Source organism: Sinohyriopsis cumingii, chromosome 16, assembly GCF_028554795.1.
Source record: "Sinohyriopsis cumingii isolate HCF-2022 chromosome 16, ASM2855479v2, whole genome shotgun sequence".
Classification (NCBI taxonomy): Eukaryota; Metazoa; Mollusca; class Bivalvia; order Unionida; family Unionidae; genus Sinohyriopsis; species Sinohyriopsis cumingii.
The window spans coordinates 77325312-77348001 of NC_142976.1; the positions used below are offsets into that span (position 1 = coordinate 77325312).

General features: G+C 34.5%; 2 protein-coding genes across 12 annotated transcripts in view; one reads left to right on the forward strand and one right to left on the reverse strand.

The window, feature by feature from the left end:
- LOC149780843 (MORN repeat-containing protein 1-like) overlaps positions 1-1051 on the reverse strand; it is a 101692-nt gene extending 100641 nt beyond the window's left edge. For all 10 annotated transcript variants that reach the window (XM_089937926.1, XM_089937918.1, XM_089937920.1 and 7 more), the window contains exon 1: positions 955-1051. In XM_089937926.1, the coding sequence (XP_089794052.1) occupies positions 955-1045 (91 nt within the window). In that variant the 5' untranslated portion in view covers positions 1046-1051. The remainder of the gene's footprint in view (positions 1-954) is intronic.
- Positions 1052-1242: 191 nt separating this feature from the next.
- The window catches only part of LOC149780844 (N-terminal EF-hand calcium-binding protein 1-like), a 49330-nt gene continuing 27882 nt past the window's right edge, over positions 1243-22690 (forward strand). The window contains exons 1-7 of one of the 2 annotated variants that reach the window (XM_089937928.1): positions 1246-1329; positions 6676-6700; positions 10244-10352; positions 14563-14686; positions 18293-18429; positions 20909-21030; positions 22575-22648. In XM_089937928.1, the coding sequence (XP_089794054.1) occupies positions 1294-1329; positions 6676-6700; positions 10244-10352; positions 14563-14686; positions 18293-18429; positions 20909-21030; positions 22575-22648 (627 nt within the window). In that variant the 5' untranslated portion in view covers positions 1246-1293. Of the gene's footprint in view, positions 1330-6675; positions 6701-10243; positions 10353-14562; positions 14687-18292; positions 18430-20908; positions 21031-22574; positions 22649-22690 lie in introns of both variants that reach the window. The other variant, XM_089937929.1, reaches the window with a different exon arrangement.

Sequence of the window (22690 nt, forward strand, 5' to 3'; positions counted from 1 at the left end):
GTACTTGCCTATTTAGTATATATATGGAATAGATTTTTGTTATAATTCAGTGTATTGTACTGCACTGTAGAAAAGATGTCCAAAGATTTGAATAAAATACATAATACATCCAAATCAAAATTAGTTATAATTGTATGTAGTTTTATTTGTTATGCATGCAATAATGGCAAACATCTTTGAAATGACAGCTGCTGGAGATAGGGAGCAACAAACCTAAATTTGGAGTACAGCACAGTGCCTAACCCCATTTCCCAAGGTCTGTATACAAGGAAACACAACTGAACATAAAACATCCCTTCTTCTCTGGTGATTTGGGGGGGGGGGGGATAAGTACAATGAAATGTGAAAAGATTGCTTCAAATGACAAGCACTTCCATTTTTAGCTGCCCAGTGGGATACTTTATGCGAGTACGCCACTCTTTTCATGGGCTGTACATTTTTGGGGTGACACACATAATTTAAAAAAAAACAATTTTGGAGCTGCCATACCATAAATTTAGGTCAGATAACCACCCTGCTACAAAATGTCATTAGCACGTTATAGTTGATAACATAGCGGTCCATTCCCCTATAAAGACACGTTGGTTTTATTTGTGTGATTTGAGTTTGGCTCCATGTCAAACCCATCATTTTAATTACAATAATCTACATTCCTCTTAAATGTATTATAGAAGTTTGGAAGTGTCCGCCTATAAAATAGTAACTCTCAGTTTTATTAAATAACGTCCGCTTGTGAACTAGTCAGAATTATACAAAACTATTCTTGCGTTTTTAGGACCAGGCCTATAGTGAGGTAGTGTCGAGAGGTATCCCTTGTCGTGTTGATAATGACACCTGTCGGAAAATGACTGATAAATATTACAAATGAATGAAACTACTATATTTTCTTAAAATCATGCGTGATAGAAAACTATATTTTCTAACATAAATAATTGATACAAAAAAATACTTTACCGTCTCTTTGGGCCTTTTTTGTTTCACCAATGTAAGGTTCCCGTCGAGATCGCTCTGAAACGGCCGCCATGTTGTTTTCACTGACAACCATTCGGTCGGGTTTACATGTCACATATTACTCTAATACTCACCACAGCCTGTTGCATCCGGCTTACTTTGGATTATATCGCAAAGCAATCGAAAGCCAAATTCCCTCAAATCGAGCATGCATTTGGGCCGCTGGCTGATACCTATGATTAGTACAAATGTAGTTGGAAATATTTAAACCAGTCTTATTATTTGACGCTTCTTGGATCTTTTCCGTATCAATGAGCAAAGTGCCCGACAAACCACTTAAGGATGGCGACGGAAAGAGGAATGTCAATTTTTCTTGATGTATGTAAAGTTAAACTTAGATGCATTCTTAAACTTATTTAGCAAGTTTCACCTTACTTATGCAGCGCGATGCCATATTTTGTTTCCTCTACCTCTCTTTGTAAACACTTATAGTTTTATTTCCGGTTCCAGGACCACCCTTGCACACTCCCGTTTGTTTTTATCCCCCTACCGATTTTTTTATAAAAAAAAAAAAAAGAAACGGATAAAGAATAATAAAATTACAAAACCTTGTCATTTCATTTGTTGATTTATGATTTCAAACATGATCGGCGCCAAGGGATCACTAAGACTGTCGAATTATTAGCGTTTCAACCCAAACGAAGCTCCCAATGTAAACAAGCAGCAGACTGCTGGCTGTCCATTTCTGGTTTATAGAATAGTCTATTTCAGTAACAACTGTGTTATCTACATCCTACATTTGCAGTGTCTTCTTTTAATATTTCTAAACCAAATTGATCAAAGATATAAGAGAACTCTTGTATACATGTGTTGAAAGAGATGTAAATCTAAAATTTACAGATTTATTGTGATTTTCAAAGAGGGTGAACTACATCACATCTGTTGCTTGAGAACAGACTGGCCCAAGCAAATGTGGTGACCATGTTGCAAAAAAAACTCAAGTGTGATTCAAAATGCCAACAAGTTGACAGTGTTTGGGACCTCCTGGTGAAAATCATGTTAGAATGTATTAATCTATAAGTGAATTGACTAAGTTTTGTGCATTTTTTATATCCTTGATGCCTTCTGTTTTAAAAATTGTTGGGGTGGGGTACAAACAAACTGGATGGTGTGAGAATACCATAGCAGAGTCAGCCTACTAATGAAATCGGACACATCGGAACATTATGCACTAGAACTAACAATCGGACACATCGGAACATTATGCACTAGACCTAAAAATCAGACACATCGGAACATTATGCACTAGACCTAACAATCAGACACATCGGAACATTATGCACTAGACCTAACAATCGGACACATCGGAACATTATGCACTAGACCTAAAAATCGGTCACATCGGAACATTATGCACTAGACCTAACAATCAGACACATCGGAACATTATGCACTAGACCTAACAATCAGACACATCGGAACATTATGCACTAGACCTAACAATCGGACACATCGGAATATTATGCACTAGACCTAACAATCGGACACATCGGAACATTATGCACTAGACCTAACAATTGGACACATTGGAACATTATGCACTAGATCTAACAATCCATGATTAATAGCTACATGAATTTGATATCTTTTGTCAACAGTCATTTTATGGGGGGGGGTGTACAAATCTTTATATGCTTATTTATGTTCAGTATCAAATTCAAGCGCAAGTTATGTAGACTTTCAGCACCATGATTTTACTGGAATTTGGTGACACATTTCCTTTAAATTATGATTATTTACTTTATTTTAATCTGTCATAATATACACACTCTACAAAATACATCTGGCAAAATCAGTGCTAAAGTACTTAGATATATTTTTTATAGACCAGCCTTAAATATGTGATTCAGGATAAACAACATTGAATGTTGCTACATGTTTTAGAAGAAAAAAGCCAACATCCCTGATATCCATTACGACAGATCCAGTGTCTGCATTTATTGACTTGAGTTTAGTACCTGGTAACCATTTCAAAAGTCCTTTGCCTTCAGTAATTTTCATCTGAGTTATTTATGACATTTAAGGTGCAGAGCATTCAACAATCAAAATTGACTTTAATTAGCATTTGTAATTTCTTGCATTTAGGGAGGGAGGTATACTTTAAACACTATTCATAAAAGCTGCCCAATTAGTTCAGTCTCGATTTTGAAAAAAATCAAAAAAAAATCAGTGCATTACCAGTGAATTGCTCAAATGAGTTAACATTAATAGTTTCTGGGATCCTCTGTTTTGTTTACTTCGTCAGTTAATTGTTAGCTGGTATAGTCTACATGTTTTGAGTTATTGAGAATATGAGTATCAATGCCAGCGGCTGGCAGTCTTGATAATTTGATTAATGACTATTTCCAGTTAACCATTTAAGACTTATGATATATACTCAGTGTGTTTATAGCCCCTGATGTTTTATTTGTATACATCATCACATTTAAGTTTGGTTTTTCTCATCTTTATTTCTTTGGTACATACACATGTTGACTCTCCTGTCATGCAATCTTCCTTGGTAATATTGTAAGAGTGCATAACACAGTTTTCGAACCATTGTTATGAGCAACAGCATAATACAGTATGTGCCACAAAATACAAAACTGATTTTATTCTTTTCATGGGGCAATACAATCGCAATGTAGCAATGTGTAAAATATTAAGTTGGTAATTTCTATAAATAATCATTATGGGATGGTCCTGGCTTTTAAAAAATTGTTGCCAAAATAATTGCCAACCTTAATATTTTGTTGCCAATTTTCAAATGATGTTGCCAGAAGAAGAAGTGAATATTTTTCCAAGTCTATTAATGTAATAGGCAATGAAAATTGAAAAAGATGGGATAGTTAATACTTTATTGACAGCAAGCAATACAGCCATAATATTACAAAATAAATCATTACATGACTGTTTTGCACTACTTCCATGGCCTTTGCATTCCACATCACAGTGCATAGGTATGACTGTTGTCACCTGAAATAAATGCATTATCAAATGTATGATATCTGCTTTCCTGACATCTACAGTCTCTCGTTTTTTTAAATAGAAACATCAGGTATTAAGCAAAGCTATAATATGTTTATTATTTTCCAGACAATAGTTTTGTAAGGAATTTTAGTTAAACAAAAATTGTGTACAAGAAAAATATGTATAGGAGCCACACCACAGTTGTCTTGTATTATTCATACGTGATCTCTTCCCCAGACTGATAATAAACTCTATAATTTATTGTCTGGTTCAACTATTTCCTGGTTAATAGAATGACAACTGTATATAGATTAATTCCTGAATGCATGAAATCTATGGATTAATTCAGTAATAGTTTACATTATATCACCCAGTCACATGCATCATTGGAAGTAGAGCATCAGCTAGTCACCTTGTAGACCATTGCCATAGAATCTTGGCTGAATGTATTATTTAGTATGTTTTTAATGGGTCTGGTTAGATCAGGGTACCAGTTTAGTTTCTAATGTAACACATAATATTTGAAAAATTGTGATATATTCTAGTATATTAGTCCTCCTAGAACCAAAATTTGACTCTTTTTTTTCTTTCCTTTCTTCAACACTACTTGTCATTGTATTTCCTGCTGTCTTCTGCATACCTGAAAATCTTCCAGGCAGTGTTGGAAGTGGGTGAGACTCAGTAGTGGTCCCTAGCAAATGTTTTATAATTGAAAATTAAGTTTCAATTAAAAAATAAAATATATCTGAAGCATTTTATTAAAGACATTGCATTTTAAATACAGAAAGTTTTTGTCTTTAAACTTCATAAAAAAGTGCAGTGCTTAAAGAAAAAATTCAGAGACACACCTAGGGCTGGTGACTAACAAAAAATCACAAGCACAAATTCAAACATCCACAAGCCAAGACTCCAGTCTCTGTATGTCCAAAATTGCCTTTTTTAAATATTATATGTCACATTGCAGTGTTTTCTTTCAGGTGCTGATGTCAGCTATTGTCTAATTGCTTTGTCATTGTCTTTCTTACTCAGTGGATCATTTGTGTTTATGTTCATTAGTATCATAAGCATGTCTTGATTTATACAGTTTATACTTTTGATATTGTTTATTGGTGCTACTTAATAGTTTAACCGTTGTTGCATTACACTAGTGTAATTGTGAACAATGGACAGCTAAATTATTATTCATTAAACTTTAACGTGAAATATCTTGATTAATGCAATAGCAATTAAACAAGAACTTTTGTGTCTTTGCTGATATCGGTTTTTAGTCGGTTTTTCATTTTTATCTCCACTTTGCCAAAGGATTTCTGATTTTTAATCAAAGTCTTAATAGCCAAAATGACCACATTCGATCCCCATGTTACTATTAATACCTTTTAAAAATCCCACATTTAGCCTAAACTCTCCAGATTATAACAGTAAAGTAATCAATTAACAGCCTATTGTGTATACATATTAGCCTTATTCACCTTACACAGCCATGTGTCACTGCATCCTTTTGCAAAGGACCACTCCATTGGCCTAGTGGTTAGAATGTGCATCACAGCTACAGGAGGTTGCAGGGTTGGTGGTTCTTTCCGGGGATTTCCCGGGTTCTTCCTCCACCATTAATACTGGCTGCCATGTATAGCCTATTGTGTGCTGAAAAATGGCGTTAAACCCTACAACAACAACAACAGGAGGTTGCCGGTTGAAACCCAAGCTGAGTCATACCAGATTTATAAAAATGGTACTAGCAGCTGCCTCACTTAGTGCTCAGCATTAAGAGGTTAGTGTTAGGACTGATCAGCTTGGTGTCAGGATAATGTGACTGGGTGGGACATCATGCTACATATCTGCAGAATGATGCTTCAGTGCTAGACATTACTATAAACTGCCACACTGCAGACATCATAATGATATGACTGAAGAATTGTTAAAGCTACATTAATAATCCAAAGCTCACACACACACACACACCTTTTTCAAAGATTGCACAAACTGTTTTGGTACCAATTCTTGCTGGTTTTTATACTGTACATAAATATCCCAAACTGTATTTTAAGATCATATGTATGTTAAAGCCAAGTGAACACTAGTTATGGGTAACCCAGGCAATATGTTCCCCATTCATAGGTCACATGCTTCGATTTGTACACAAAGTTTATGAATCAGTGCCAAGTTCCAGAGGCTGGAAGAGACCCAGGGGACGATTCTAACTGCAGAGATTAACACCTCTTTTTAAACAAACTGAGTGTTCATACTTTAAGTGTGGGCTACAAACATTTCAAAGTTATGACTCAATACCAAGTTCCAGGTGTTGTGAGAGACACAAGGGACAATTCTGGTTGTATTAATGACTATGTATATATATATATATATAGAGAGAGCGAGAGAGAGAGAGAAAGAGAGAGTGAGAGATGGTTTAGGAAGAAATATAAATGACACCAGCATTAATTGAGAATGTAGCTACTATGAGCTCCAAGCTTTTTATTTCTATTCTACAGCTTAAATATATGTGTAAATTTGTATTCACAGGTGAAATGTCAACTACTTAAGTGGTTGATATCAGGCCCACTTAGGCTTCTTGTTACAATCCAGTACGGTTCAATACATCCTTTTCTTTATGGCAGTACATGGGCAGACAAACATTGCTAGTCTGTGTATAAAAATACTACTTGTAAAACATTTTTGCTTGCAAGATAAATTTGTGCTCACATTTGTTTTTTATTATAGATTTTCAGAAGAGCAGATAAAAATGGTAAGTTTTTCATGTGTCTTATTTTTTTAAATTAATTGAAAAGGTTTCTTCTTTACAGTTGAAGACTAGGTGAAATCTTTGAAGAAATGCTGTAGAAAGACTAGAATTGTACAGAAAGACTTTCTCATTAAAATGTAGCACACATGTTAACTTTATGTAATGCAAATCAATGATGCAAGTCAGATTCATATGAGATGGGTGATTATTTAAAAAGTTTTAAAAAGGCAACAAAAAACAACTGGATATTAGTAACAACTTTTGTGTCTTGTAAGTTGTTCTTAGTTTTGCAAGTTTTGATAATTAAGTTAAGAATGATAATTAAAGTCTTTCCATTTTATAACAATAATTATGAAAATGTAATAAAAGTCATAGGAACATTGGAAATGTCAAGTATAGTCCTTCCACTTTATAATAATAAGTGTAAGAGCTATGAAAATGTCAAGTACAACCTTTCCACTTTATAAAAATAATCATGAGAGTTATGGAAGTAACCCTCTTTATACCCAAGGTATGCTCCGACGAGGCTGTACAAATAATACCCCCCACACCACAAGGTATTTAAAACAGCCCCACCCTCCGGGTATTTAATAATGTAAAAGTATAGTATAATTAGAATTACTGGTAAACAATGACAACATGCATAATTTTACAAAGAAACTGCATGTATTGTATTATTTTTATGATAATTACTCATGTGTTTCAGATTATGAGATGGTGTAGGGAAAGCTAACATATTTAATGATTTCTTCTGCAAACTGTATAAAATACAGATTGATAATGTAGCAAAATGTAAACTTTCCAAAGATGTACATCAGTCACTCTCTTGCATCAAGCTTAGTGAAGCGTTATTATTGGTTTAAATCAATCCAGATTTATTGCATCCCAAGCTACTTAATACAAGTTCAGTTACGTATCCACTGTGTCACATTTTTAACATTTCTCTTAATATCTCAAGATTTCCAATTCTTGGAAGTTAGAAAATGTCTTCCCAGTATATAGAAAGGATATAGGAAACTACTGCTCTATATCACTCTATTGTATTTGTCTATTTGTCCAAGGTGATTGAAGAGTCACATGTCTGCAGATATTTGCATAATTATATTGTTTGGCATAATTTGATTGCTCCTAATAAATTGGCTTTACAGACAGTAAATCTACAACAAATCAATTGTTATAGTCTGAATATACCTCCCTGTTTATTTGTTGTTGTTGTAGGGTTTAATGCCATTTTTCAGTACATGATAGGCTATAGATGGCGGCCAGTATTAATGGTGGAGGAAGAACCCAGGAAAACCCAGGAAAGAACCACCGACCCACGAGAAGCTACTGGCAGGCTTTCTCACATACCCACATTGGCTGAATCCGAGACTCGAACCCATGCAGACAGGTGGGATGGCAGTGATCTGTAACTGACCACTCTGCCACTCTGGCCCCCTCCCCCATTTGTTTCTGCTGATTTAAAAAATGAAAAGCATAAATGAAATAAAAAATGCATAGAACTTAGTTCATTCATTGATTTATAATTTCAATCCTGAATATGACCAATATGACACTGTTATTGTCTGAACATTTCATGTCAAACAGAAGTCTAAGTTTAGAAGACAACCTTGCTCACTGGTCATTTTCAGTTCCAGGACAAGTCCATTTTCATTGAAGGGGTGGATGCACAACTATGCATGTATGTTATGTACATAGAAGGTAAATACTATGTTGTCTGCTTCTGAAATTTACAATGTCGAATCAAGCAAAGGAAAAGAATGACAACTAAAAATTTGCCTTTCACATGGATTTAACCGTGGTGTAATTTTTATATACACATGTGCAAAGGGGTATAACTCTCAACTCTCAACCTTATGGTAATTTACAGAATTATATGGCAGTTACTCAGTAGGATGAACTGCATTACTCTGTAGTCTGAGGAAAATTGACTCGCCCATAGTATATGCAATATGACGCCATGTTAGTATGGAAAGTCCATTAAGCATGAAATTTGCAGAGTATGACAGAGTAAGGACCGCCCTGGGGTACAAACAAATGGTGATTTATGCAAGAACTGTAGATATGTATGATATGATTGTCTTAGTTCTAGAATGGGGAAAGGAAGTTAGAACTGTTTTCTTTGACATAAGCAAAGCATTTGATCATGTTTGGCACTCCTGATTAGACTTAGAAAGATTATCATTCAGGGTAGTTTACAGTTGTGTTAAAAAAATTATCCATTATTAGAAAAGCTAAAAGTTGTCCTGAATTCCAGATTCTCTTGGACCATTATTATTTCTGATATCTATATCATTAATGATGCACTTGTATCCCTTTGACTATTCATTGATAATAATGCACCATATATATATATATATATATATATATATATATATATATATATATATATATATATATATATATATATATATATATGTGTGTGTGTGTGTGTGTGTGTGTGTGTGTGTTGAAAATCAAAATTAGATTGGACATTCCAAAAAAATTATATGGATGATCCTGTCATTGGCTGGTGACCTTTAACCCAGGTAAAATAGAGTCAATGCTTATAACATGAAAATGTAATTTTAATAACTACCTGTTACTTACTTGTCCTGGAAAAAAAATATAAATCTTACATTACACCTCCTATGTTTGAATCTTACATTACAGGATAATTTATGTTCTCATGAATAAATAATTTTCAATACACAAGTAGTGTAGAAATGCCAGGATATGAAAGATGTAATACAAACAAGTAGTGTAGAAATGCCAGGATATGAAAGATGTAATACAAACATGTAGTATAGAAATGTCAGGATATGAAAGATGTAATACCAACAAGTAGTGTAGAAATGGCAGGATATGAAAGATGTAATACCAACAAGTAGTATAGAAATGCCAGGATATGAAAGATGTAATATCAACAAGTAGTGTAGAAATGCCAGGATATGAAAGATGTAATATCAACAAGTAGTGTAGAAATGCCAGGATATGATATATGTAATAACAACAAGTAGTGTAGAAATGCCAGGATATGAAAGATGTAATACCAACAAGTAGTTTAGAAATGCCATGATATGAAAGAGGTAATAACAACAAGATACCCATTTATGTCCATTAAAAGAATCCTTTTAAAGATAAATACCTAGTTTTTATTTTATTCAATGGAATTGCATTATGGACCATGCAGAAACTTTACATAAGCTTCTTTGTAACAAAAAATAATAAGTTAATTGAAATTTGATACTAGTGATGGTAAGTAAATTAGTATAACTTTACTCATCAATATACATGTAATATTACTAAATATAAGCTACCACTTGGCTTACTCTTTTCTCGCCTTGACCTCTTTTTCTTTTCTTTAACTGCATACAAATTTTTCTGACGACCACAGGGGAAGGAATCCACCTCATCCTCCAATTTTTCCACACTTATTGCTTTTAATAAATTAAGCAAAGTTCAAAATGTAATGAAATATACATTTGCAGGTCCATAGGCTTGGCTGGGGTTATTGTTTTCACTTCAAGTAAATATGGGTATGACCAGCTTTTTATTCTTTTTAAGATGATGGCAAGATTTCCTGGGAGGAGTTCATTGCGTTCTTTGCCGATGGTGTGATGGGCAAGGAGGAACTTCTGTCCCTTTTCGAGGAGATAGATACTCATAAGACTAAGTATGATAGCAAAAGATTTTTAGATGTTATGTATTAGAACCAAATGTAAATGCTCATGTATAAGCTGAACAGTTTAGGAAAAAATAAAAGCCTAGAAGAAGGGAGATTGGATTATCTGTAGGAAAGGTCTAAACTTGAAAATTCTTTAGCTTTTTTGTTTGGTACATATTGTTAATACAGATCATTGAAGACAAGATCACATACTTGAACCACCAGGACCTCCTGTACTCAGCGTTCCTGCTACAAATGACTTAAAATGATTCCCAACCATTGCCAACCCTTTTCAGACCAAAAAGTAAAAATACATAGACCTAACATTAACTCCCGAAGAGGTCAGATATACTAAAGTTTGACCTGAATGCAAAGGAACAGTGAAATGACCATCTAAAATGGTTGTAATAATGAAAATTGAAGATTTTGTTCAAGACCTTTTAGTCATTTTTCAATTTTTCCAGTCAGTAACAAGATTTTTCAATATGGCTGGGTTGGCTTATGCATTTGTTAATGGTTTTCTTAATTTTAGATATTCAGTTTGAGAAGTTGACTTATATGGGCTTAGACACAGATGGGTTTATTTGGGCTTAGACACAAACGGGCTTATATGCTAGTATATATAGTACGCTATTCTTCAAATTGCCAACAAAATGCTTCGTTTTACACAACTACAGTGCACTCTTTGGTGACCTTGTGCATGTAACAGAAATATGAAAGAAAGGCTTCAGAGCAGTTATCCTTGGTTACAGATTGTAGATTTCTTTTCCATATCTTTTTCTACTAAGATGGACACTGGAGAGCAGTTTTACTGATTTTTGATTATTATGTGCTGTTTAAAACTGAAACAAAAGTGAATAATACACAAGTGGCATGAGATTGCTTACACATATCACATCTCCAAAACGGCCTAGTACATGAGTACTCCACTAAGAAATAATGATTTGTAAGGTGCTTTAAATTTCTTCGGATTCTTTTGATTGGTTTTTAAAAAAAAATATTTGAAGGTTTCTCAAATATTTTCAGCCATCTGTGATGGCAGATCAGCACCAGTTGTATAAAATTTAATTGATTTTCAGACTTGGATGTTTTTTTTTCAAGTTATCAAGAAGTCGGTTATAGGATTTTCTATTTTTAGTAACAGCTTTGTTGGACAATAATAGATCTGCAATAATCACAGAAATGTTAAGGCCCTTATATGAAGATGCCTGTATTTCCTGACAGATTTTCTCAAATTCTATTGATCAGTTAATGAGAAGATGTCGTTGAGGTTGCATTAGCATGAAAGAAACATAGCATTCATGTTTCCAGTGGCAGCAACAGTATCAACGGTTTTGTTAAGGTGTGTTTAGAGTTTTTTTTTATTTGCATACATTTCCCCTTGATTCGTCCTCATCATACATTACATGAATCATTAAGAAATAAGTGATACAACATGCTGACTGGCCCATGTTTCCTTTGGGTAAATAATGCAGTTATATAAAATTTGTGATTGTGTTTTGTTTAAAGTTTATTCATTTGAATGTAAACACATAGATAGAAGCTCATCATGTTTGGTATTAATCATTATGAAGCTAAAACAATTCATTGTGGAGCACACTTATTTGACACTGTGAACTAGGGATCAATGTCAGTCATTGAAAATTTTGCTTTATGGTTTAACTTGTTGTGTTTTTTCCTTTCCTTATATTTCTTAATCCCCTTGATGGGTTTTCTTCACACTTGAGAGAACCCTTATGAAGCTGTGGCTAATTATTTGGTAGCATGCATGCTTGACCCCTTGGACTTTTTCATCAAGATTACAGTAAGAGAAAATCTGTATTATGGTTTTGGTTTAAAAAATTAATTTGCATATAATTCCAAGACTCTTTGATTGGTTTTCTTTATGCTAGGAATGAATCATTATCAAGTTTAGGCAATTTATTTGGTGTGATACAACCATGCTCATTTGACCTTGGGGTCATGGTAGCAGTCATACAAAATTTATATTAGAAGTTTTGGTCATAATTATTTGCTTAAATTTCCTAAATGCATTCAGTTGATGACTTTTTTTAATCCTTGGGATGAGTCATTATGAAACTGAGACAATCCATTCGGTGCCATATGCTTTTGCTCATACTCAAGGTTACATAGAAAAATTATGGATGCTTTAAGTCAAATTCGGTTAAACTCTGTTAAGGAAGTTTTTAGAATAGTTGTTTGAAGGTTTTTCTATTTCTATCAACAGTAACCACATACAGTGCGTATTAGGATCATTTTTAGACTTTTTGGTCTCAGATCTAAGGCAAATCAGTATGAACTGCAAACAGACAGATGAGCCTTTGCAAAAAGTAGGATAAGATGGGCATTTGGAATAAAGAGTGGTCTCAATACAATTATAATGGCTGCATTTAACAACAAAAAAAACCCCCAAAAAACAGAACTCGAGCTTTTACCAATCTGCTCATGCGCGAGTCAAATAGCCAATGAAAACCGATGTTTCTAACACAACTAGGCAGTAAGTATGTTATTGAAAGATCACCGGGGATTTGGTGTTTTCGGATCTGTTCAGAAATAGCTTTCAAAAGGTGTTTCCTACACAATTTTCAGGTGAAAATGACAAAATCCTCCAAGGGTTAATGTGTTAAATTTTGTTCCAATTTTGTTGAAATTGGTGTTTAGATGGAGTTTTGAGGGTTTTTTTTTTCTTCTTTTCTTAGTGATGTTTGATGGGAGATCAGCATCATTTGTATAGACTTGAAATGTCTAAATGCCAGAATGTTTTCTTTCAAATATAGTCAAATCCGTTGTTCTTTTTTAGAAATAGTTGTTTGAAGGTTTTTTTATTGATTATAATGGCAGGCATATTTTGCAGATCTGCACCATTTGTAGACATTGTAAAGGTCTTCATGCCTAAATGCCCCTGACAGATTTATAGACATTGTAAAGGTCTTTATGCCTAAATGCCTCTGACAGATTTATAGACATTGTAAAGGTCTTCATGCCTAAATGCCCCTGACAGATTTATAGACATTGCAAAGGTCTTCATACTTAAATGCCCCTGAGATTTATAGACATTGTAATGGTCTTCATGCCTAAATGCCCCTGACAGATTTATAGACATTATAAAGGTCTTCATACCTAAATGCCCTTGACAGATTTATAGACATTGCAAAGGTCTTCATACCTAAATGCCCCTGACAGATTTATAGACATTGTAAAGGTCTTCATACCTAAATGCCCCTGAGATTTATAGACATTGTAATGGTCTTCATACCTAAATGCCCCTGACAGATTTGGTTGGAATTGATCCAGCAGATTTTAAGAAGCTAGAAATAGCAAATGTTGTCAGATGACATGACAGATAGAAAATCATAAGTTCACTGTATTTTTTTTGTACCTTCTCAATAAATAAACTTGTGTCTGTATGACACAGATTCCTCTGCCAAATAATTAAAATTTACATAAAAGGGTGGAAGTCAAACTTGACCTTGATCTTTTATTATTAGTAATACCATACCAGGTCCTATTATATAACTGATACTTTTCTTGGAGGAAAATACCCAGACCATAAGACAAACATTTCATACCTGCCAGATACACTACCAGAAAGTATTAAGTATAGAAAGGCAATTCTTCAAATCATGGCTGGGTCATTTGACCTGCTTTGGTTCTCATTTCAGTGCAGTGGAAAGTCTAACCAATGCCTGGGGACAAAAAAGAAAGTAAAACAAAAATGAGATGTCATCATTTTTGGAGCATTAGATAATGCCATGAATATTTATGCAGTGAGTGTAGATTAAATTGTTCAAAACTAAAAATAGTTTGCAAAGGGATATATTTAAGGCAGACAAAAGCTAAATTTGTATCAGGAAGAATGTTGTAAGTTTGTGTACTTGGTATGCTTGTGTGATACCATTTTTGACATTATGCTGCTTATGACAGTTGCTTGAAAACTGTTCATCTGATGCAAACAGTCTGCTGGGGGTGGGGTTGGGCACAGTTCTTTTTACTATCATTTCCCCCAACTAATATCTGCAAATTCTTTGTGTAGGTACAGTCTTGGTAGGCAGACTAATAAAGTCAATGGTAGATTAAAACAAGGGTTGACCCTGCTGTGCTGGTATTATGTTATTGAAGCTCTGGGTCTACATTGGATTCAGTTGTACCTGCATCTTACACAGTATGGTACTTCAGAAAAGTATCATGACAATACATCAGATTTGTTCTACTCTTTCAGTAACATTGACACCGGAGAGCTGTGTGACTATTTTTCCAAACACCTAGGGGAGTTTCAGGAGTTGTATGGGATATTGGAGGATTTGAACAGGAAAATCAATAGCCTCCTTACATCAACCTCTCAGGTATTGTTGGGAAGAGCTCAGTTTTCAAAGTGTATGGGCAAGGGAGTTATAAAGAAAATGTCAGATTCCCATTATGAGTGCAAACATAACTTGTATGTACAGCCTTCTCAAAATCATTTACAGCATTCACCCACCCTCCCAGCATTTTGTACTACCCCTCAATTTTCAAGATGAAAATCGCAAAACATAGTCATTTCACTCATTAATTTTAATTTCTAACCTGCTTGTCACTTGGGGTCCTCTAACACTGCCATCTCCTTCACATTTCAGAATGGAAGATTCTCTACTAAGATGGCCACCATATTTGCATGGGAAAGTCTGTTTAAGACAGCAGGAGTGATGTAGTTCATTAATTTCTATATCCTCGAAATAATTCTGTAAATTTGGGAGTTACATCCTTTAAACATTGACTCATTTTATTGTAAACTAAACATTACAACTGTTGGATACAGATGATGTTTTTTTAACCATTTAGTCTGTAGTTCAAGGAACCTCATCCTTTCACTGAAAATGGACTTTTCCAAGGTCTAGAAAAGGACATTGAACATGCTGGTTTTTCATTTATTTCTTTCCTGTGTAAACTCTCTTTTGATTGAAATGAAATCAAAACAAAGTGTTAGAGCCTCCCTGGCAGTAATTAGGTTAGAAATTGTAAATTGATTAATGAAATGATGAAGCTTTTGCATGTTTTGTATCCTTGAAGCCTTTTGTTTTTAAATCGATGGTGGGGGTACAAGCTGTCAGGAGGGTAGGCAAATACTTTAGTTAGTCTGGAATGATATGGGAGATGTTTATTTGGTTATCTCTCAATATGGAGGTATAGTGGCCTTGGATGGCTTTCAATGGTAACAGGCAGCCATGTGGTCTAAAGCGCTTGCCATTGCCATTACTGATCACTGTCATTTCACCTTTGTCCGTGTGGGTTTGAGTCTCGGGATGGGTTGGCAGTTCCTACTGGAGTTTTCCAGAGTTATTTCTTAAGCAGTTGTACTAATCACCATCCATGGCCTATCTTGCATTGAGAAATGATGTTAAAGCCAAAACAACAACACATGCAGGTATAATATAATATTCAGGGATGGTCCTGGCTTTTAAAAAGCTGTTGCCAAAAAAATCGCCAACCTCAATATTTTGTCGCCAATTTTCAAAAAGTGTCGCCAGAACAAGTAGTGTACATTTTTTGAAGTGTTAATTTAGTCTATTAATGTAACAGGCAATGAAAATTACAAAAGATGGGTTAGTTAATACTCTAATTACAATATGCATTAACAAAATGTTACAAAGTGTTATATGAAGATCCGTCGCGATTTTAGGGCTGCCAACTTGTTGAATGCAGTTTCAAAGTCTAATTTTTCACATCTGTACATGCTGATTCTCATTAAATTCTCGAGAGATGAGATGCAGAGTTTATTTCTGATGTCAGTTTTTATGAGGTTCATCTTACTGAATCCACGTTCACAGTCTACAGTGCTGACAGGTGACACCAGTAGTCTCTCAGCAGCCCCCCCCCCATAGTTAGCTTCACAAAGCTTGAAGTGAATTGCTTCCTAAATCCCAAGAATGATCACTGAATGCTGTATAAATTTTCTCGACAAGCAAACTAGGATCTCCATTCCCACGAATGAAACTTACATGAGTCAACACCTGGCAATATTGGACCGTATATATAAGCATAAATTCACCCCTATTTAGGGATTCTTTCACTCCTGTATTTTGAGAAATAAATAATTATTATTAATTATGCAAAACTGTTTTTGTTTTTTTTTTTGCTATTTCTTGTTGCGGAGTTTAAGTCTCTGCAGCCATAACACGGATTGATGGCAAAAGGAAAAGATCAATGAGTAAAATGCTGCACTGGCGACAGATATAATTGTGATTGAGATTTTTTCCATTTGCTTTGTATTTATACGCAATAGTCGGTACTTCAAAGGTTATCAGTTTTCTATGAAGGTTAAGCAAAACTATTGTATTGGTATATATATATATAAAAAAAAAAAAAAAAAGACAACAACAGAAGGATTAGCCATTCAATTAATTGTATCTTTTCTATTCCCATCTTCAGAAGTCGGTCAGTTGTAGGTATAGTTCGGCAGCATGATTGACTGTATCACAGCATACAGTACTCAAACCAGATATCAGCATAAGCAGATTATGATGTAACAATGCACTGTAAAGATGGGGTTGTCAATGCGAACAAAGGATCGTTTGTGTAACAGATTGATTCCAATGCATTGCTTAGTCAAGTTTGTGGCTTCCTTTCATTCTCCCTTTTAATTTATCCTGTCAAAATCCATAATTGTATGTACAAATTAAATAACCAAAAAGTCTGTCGCCAAAAAAATCACCAGATGGGATATTTTTGTCGCCAATAAGGAAAAAAAATCGCAATTTGCGACATTGGCGAAGCCCAGGACGATCCCTGAATATTAGTGTAAAGCTTGGGAAGAACTTGGATCTATTTATTCATTAGCATAGGGAGAATCCTTCATGTCTGCTACTGTATTTATTATTTTCTGATCATAATTTAGGATTGGAGAGCTGGTAATTTGGCTTCACCTAACTTGCAGGATATTTCTCCTTCTTTGTTATCAGAAAGTATTTCTGGACATAAAGAAATTAAAAAGTATAGATGCAACAGTAAAGGAATACATGATCATAGAAATTTGTAATTGTACATCAATCCAAGGGGCACTAAATAATTAGGTCAAAAATATTTAATAATAGTAAAGGTGAGAAAAAAGATGAAAGAGAGAGATGATACTTTGAAATAATCCCTATTAAAACCCCATGCCAATCAGGATTTTGAGCAGGAAAATCACAACTTGACATATTCATTCTCCAAAGAAATACCATTTGTACTCACTTGTAAGTCAAGTCCAGCTGCAAACTGCACAGACCCAGCTTTGCCAGCACATAATGCACTGGAAGATCTGGGTCTTTGCCACTTGTTAAGAGTAATCAGTAGAACAGACATCATAGACCCTGATCTGCAGGTGCATTATGCTATGAAAGATCAGGATATTTGCTGTTTGTAGTTTGACTTGACTTATAAGCAAGTATAGTTGGTATGACAATACCCATTCATAGTATAAATCAGTGGGAAATGCATAGTAATCTTCTAAAACATAATTACCTTATGCCAGAAGTTTGTGTATATTTTAATCAAACATTTAAAAATAAATAGGGGCTTGTTCTTGCAATTCATATTTTTTGGCTCATTCCAGAAAGGAAGCCATGGTAGCTCTGTCGGTAGAGCATTAGGTTTCTACTTGAAAGGTTGCAGGTTCAGTCCTGCCCAGGCCAAGCCAAGTGTTCCTTAGGAAAGGCACTTAACTTAATTTCTCAGTATGATATTGGCATAAATGTGCAAAAGTGATGTTAAAACAACAACAAAAAAACAATCATCCGGGAAATATGTGTATTAATTGTTGTGTGAGACCTTAGGGAATACCATGTCCATATATAGGAACAAGCCTTCACAAAGCATGCACTAGTTCTCTTTTATAATGAGTACAAAATAGAAATTTTCAAAAATTTAAGTCAACTAAATAGTGTTTACTTTTTTGAAGGCTTACAGTTTTGTAACCTTTTAATATTTCTCTCCAGAGTTATCCCCAGAAGTCTCGAATAGACAAATTTATGACACGTTTTTTGATGTCAGAAGTTATCAACCAAACTTCTTCTCTACAAAAGCCTCTTGAATCTGCTTCGGATAGTCTTGATGAGCAAGCACGAAAGGAAAGGTAAAAGATTTACAGTAAAGATTGTTTATAAAGAGGACTGGGATTTTAGAATGTTATACCCAAGAAAAGTTCTATCCAAATTCTTTCATTTTCCAGACTTTTTATGTATTTGTCGAAGTTGATGATGTTGGACAAGTAGTAAACAATTTATACTGGTATTATTCCTGTCAGAACTCATATGTAATCATCTTAAAATTATTTTTGAAAAACACTGTACATTTGGGTAAATACATGGTATCGTAAAGGAAAGATATGATAAATGAGAAACTTTTACCAACTGATAAAGTATCAATGTGAACAGCTCAATTATTGTTCATTAAACTATAACTTGAAACATCTTGAACAGTGCAATAGCAATTAGAAAAAAAATCAAAATATTTACAAAGTTTATCTGCCGAAATTATTATTTGATTGGTCTTTTCTTTTTATTTCACCTCCACCAAACTAAAGCTGATTTGTAATCAGAGACTCAAAATTTGTTCCCTCTATTACTTATAACACCTCAAAATAAACCATCCTGCATTTGGTCTCAGCTCTCCAGATTATAACAGTAAGGTAGATCAATTAACAACTTGTTATGTACACATGCTACCCTTAATCCCATTACTCAGCCACACATCATTGCACGGGTGGCACTGACTACTGTAACAGTTCAGGGGATTGTATTCAAAAGAGAAAGCCAATTTTTCTAGCAAATTGTTTCTCCAAGAATACTTAACTGATTTCATAACTTAAAGACCCTCCAATTCACCCAACTATGCAGTCAGCCTTATTGGCAGTTTGAACAGCTTTAAAATTGGTGATACCTAGAGTTGGCAGGTGGAGGTAATGGGCATGAGTTATCAGTCTTTGTCTACATGATAAAGACAGAAACTTCTTTTAGTAGGACTAGATTCAGGAGGTTGCTGGCTTTTATCCCTAATGTTAATATGATCAGGTGAATATTTTCTGGAAAATTTAATTTAGTAGAAAAATTTGGTTTCTTTTCAAATTAATAAATCGTTAATTAAATTACATTGTATATTTGCATAAATTTAGTCTCTTTTGTCATTATTTTAGCCATAAAATAAATTAAATTTTCCTTGCCATAGGGTGACTTTAACCCAAAAATACATTATACTAGCAGCCATCAAAGACTTACTGTTGTGGCTCAGTTTTTTAGCACAAACCTTGAATGTTTTCCTTACCAGATACATTGTTTTAAAAGGGATTTTCATTACAGTTTTTATCATCTCAGTAAACTTTGTTGCTGATGCCAGGATAGATATGGACAGTCAAAGAGGAGTTGTCTGCCCATTTTTAATGTTTTTATGATGACAAAGCATGCCTAGATGCACACTGGGTCAAGATTTGGGGACATAGAAAAAAACATAATCCCAAACTCAAGGTGCAGCACTGGCAAATTATATTGGTAATTTCTAAACTAAAGTTGCAACATTGACAAGTTATACTGGTAATTTCCAAATGCAAGGTGACAACTTGAATTGGTAATTTCCAGACTCTAGGTGCAATGTTGACAAGTTGTACTGCTAATTTCCAAACTCATGGTGATGAGTTATGCTGGTAATTTCCAAACTCTAGGTGCAACACTGATAAGTTATGCTGCTAATTTCCAAATAGCATGTAAGAAACATAAAAAAAATTAATAGTTAGGGTAAAATGAGTTTCTAGATTTTACTGTAAAACGGTAGCTTTCTGTTTATGACTGATGTCCTGAAAGTAAATTGACATAAGAGTCATTATTTCTGCTTGAAATAAACAGTGTAATTGCTGAATAACAGTTGGTACCAATGATGTCACACTAATAATGGTAACTTTACTTATCTTGACTGAATCTCGTTTGCGTTTTCCTCATGTGGTAGACAGTCGCTGTTTAAAATTGTATGTAAACTGCAATTTGTAATTTGGTCAGTTATAAGTGTTAAATACTTTTACTCATATTTGTTACAAAAAAATTTTCATTAAACTTGTCCAAACTTTACCTTTGACAGTTTCATAACATTGTATGTCTTAAGAAGGATCTATAATTGTATAACATATATGTTGTGGTTTTAAAAAATAAGCTGAGATATAAAAAAAATGTATTTCTTTGTGTATCTTTTGGAGTACACCACTAGGACATTGCTGGAGGCCTATAGTGTTACCTATTTCTATCCATGTGTATGTCCATCCATACACCTACATGTCACACCTATGTTAGGTTTTGATTTAGTTCATTTTCCAGGCACTGTAGTTGGGCATCCTAGTTCCATTAATACATTCCTAATGTTACTTTTATCGTTATGGTTAGACCTTAATCCATAAAATTGACACATGTACTGTCATATTTTGAGGAAAATATGGTCAGCCTAATTGTTTGCAAGTATTGGAACAAAGCCTGGTTTCAATAAATAAGCCATTTAAAAATACATAGTTATTCTACAGCAATACCTCTCAAAATAAATGTTCTAATTAATTTAGTAACTACTTTTCCTTTCAGCAACATTACACCAGTTCACATATCTGACATTATAATAAAGCCAGATGTTGCTATTGTGCCAGGCCGTGTTGTACGTAGGGCAAAGAGACAGATTAGTGGATTAGCACAGTCCGCAAGTGAAGGTATGGTCATTGAGTACATTAACATTATTTGTTACACACTATTTGCTTGTGTATGTTAAGTGTACTATGCAGCTACCAGTGACATAGTATGTTAATTTTTGTTCATAAGCTTTTCAAGAAAAAAGAGCAACAAAGTACCACCCTTCATCAACACAGTTCTGTGTTTGATGTGGTAGTACTATGGACCTTTTTATCAATTAAAGAAGCTTCTAAAATTTAAATCATCGGTACCTTTGTATTTTCAAAGTTAGGAATTGCTGAAAATGGTTTTTAAAACCTGTCTTGTTATCTAATACCTAACTGTTGTAGTCAGCCCCTATCAGCTATTGTAGAGACACACAAAATTGCCATCAGCACAATGCCCATCAGCTATTGTAGAGACACAAAATTGCCATCAACACAGTGCCCATCAGCTATTGTAGAGACACACAAAATTGCCATCAGCTATTGTAGAGACACACAAAATTGCCATCAGCACCCATCAGCTATTGTAGAGACACACAAAATTGCCATCAGCACAGCCTCCATCAGCTATTGTAGAGACACACAAAATTGCCATCAACACAGTGCCCATCATCTATTGTAGAGACACAAAATTTCCATCAGCATAGTCCCTATCAGCTATTGTAGAGACACACAAAATTGCCATCAGCACAGCCCCTATCAGCTATTGTATAGGAGACACAAAATTGCCATCAACACAGTGCTCATCAGCTATTTTAATGACACACAAAACATCATCAGCACAGCCCCTATCAACTGTTGTGTAGACACAAAAAAATTGCCATCAGCACAGCCCCTATCAACTATTGTGTAGACACAAAAAATTACCATCAGCACAGCCCCTATCAGCTATTGTATAGACACACAAATTGCCATCAACTCAGCTCCTATCAGCTATTGTATAGACACCAAAAATTACCATCAGCACAGCCCCTATCAGCTATTGTATAGATACACAAATTACCATCAACTCAGATCCTATCAGCTATTGTATAGACACCAAAAATTACCATCAGCACAGCCCCTATCAGCTATTGTATAGATACACAAATTACCATCAACTCAGCTCCTATCAGCTATTGTATAGACACAGAAAATTGCCATCAGCACAACCCCTATCAGCTAATCAACTATTGTATAGACACACAAAAAATTACCATCAGCATGACCCCTATCAGCAATTGTACAGGCCAGGAGACGTTGCTCCAATTGCCTCAGTACTAAATAACCTACATGTCTTGCTGTGCCATAAGACATCAAACCAAAAAAGGACTGAAAAATCCTACAATTTTTTACTTAAATGTAAATTATGAAAAATTTCTTGAAATTGCGCAACAATTAAAATTTGTTGTCCCATGTCTGTATATTTTTTCAGTGCAAGTGGTGATATTTTACATGCCCTGAAATTTTTTCAACTGTGTGAGTTGTTAGATAAAGGATTTTTTGTAGCCCTACATATGGCAGATGTGTGAAGGCAAACAAAAGCAACAATCTCTTTTATAAGGCCCTTGTAGGACTCAGATTATTTTTTTAAATTTCAGCATCCTTTGTCAACATGAGATTGGAGACACAAGTTGACAGACTAGCAACATTGCTTGACAGAATGGAGAACAGGGTTAGTTTTGACATTTAAATATTGTTTCCCTGTAACAGAAAA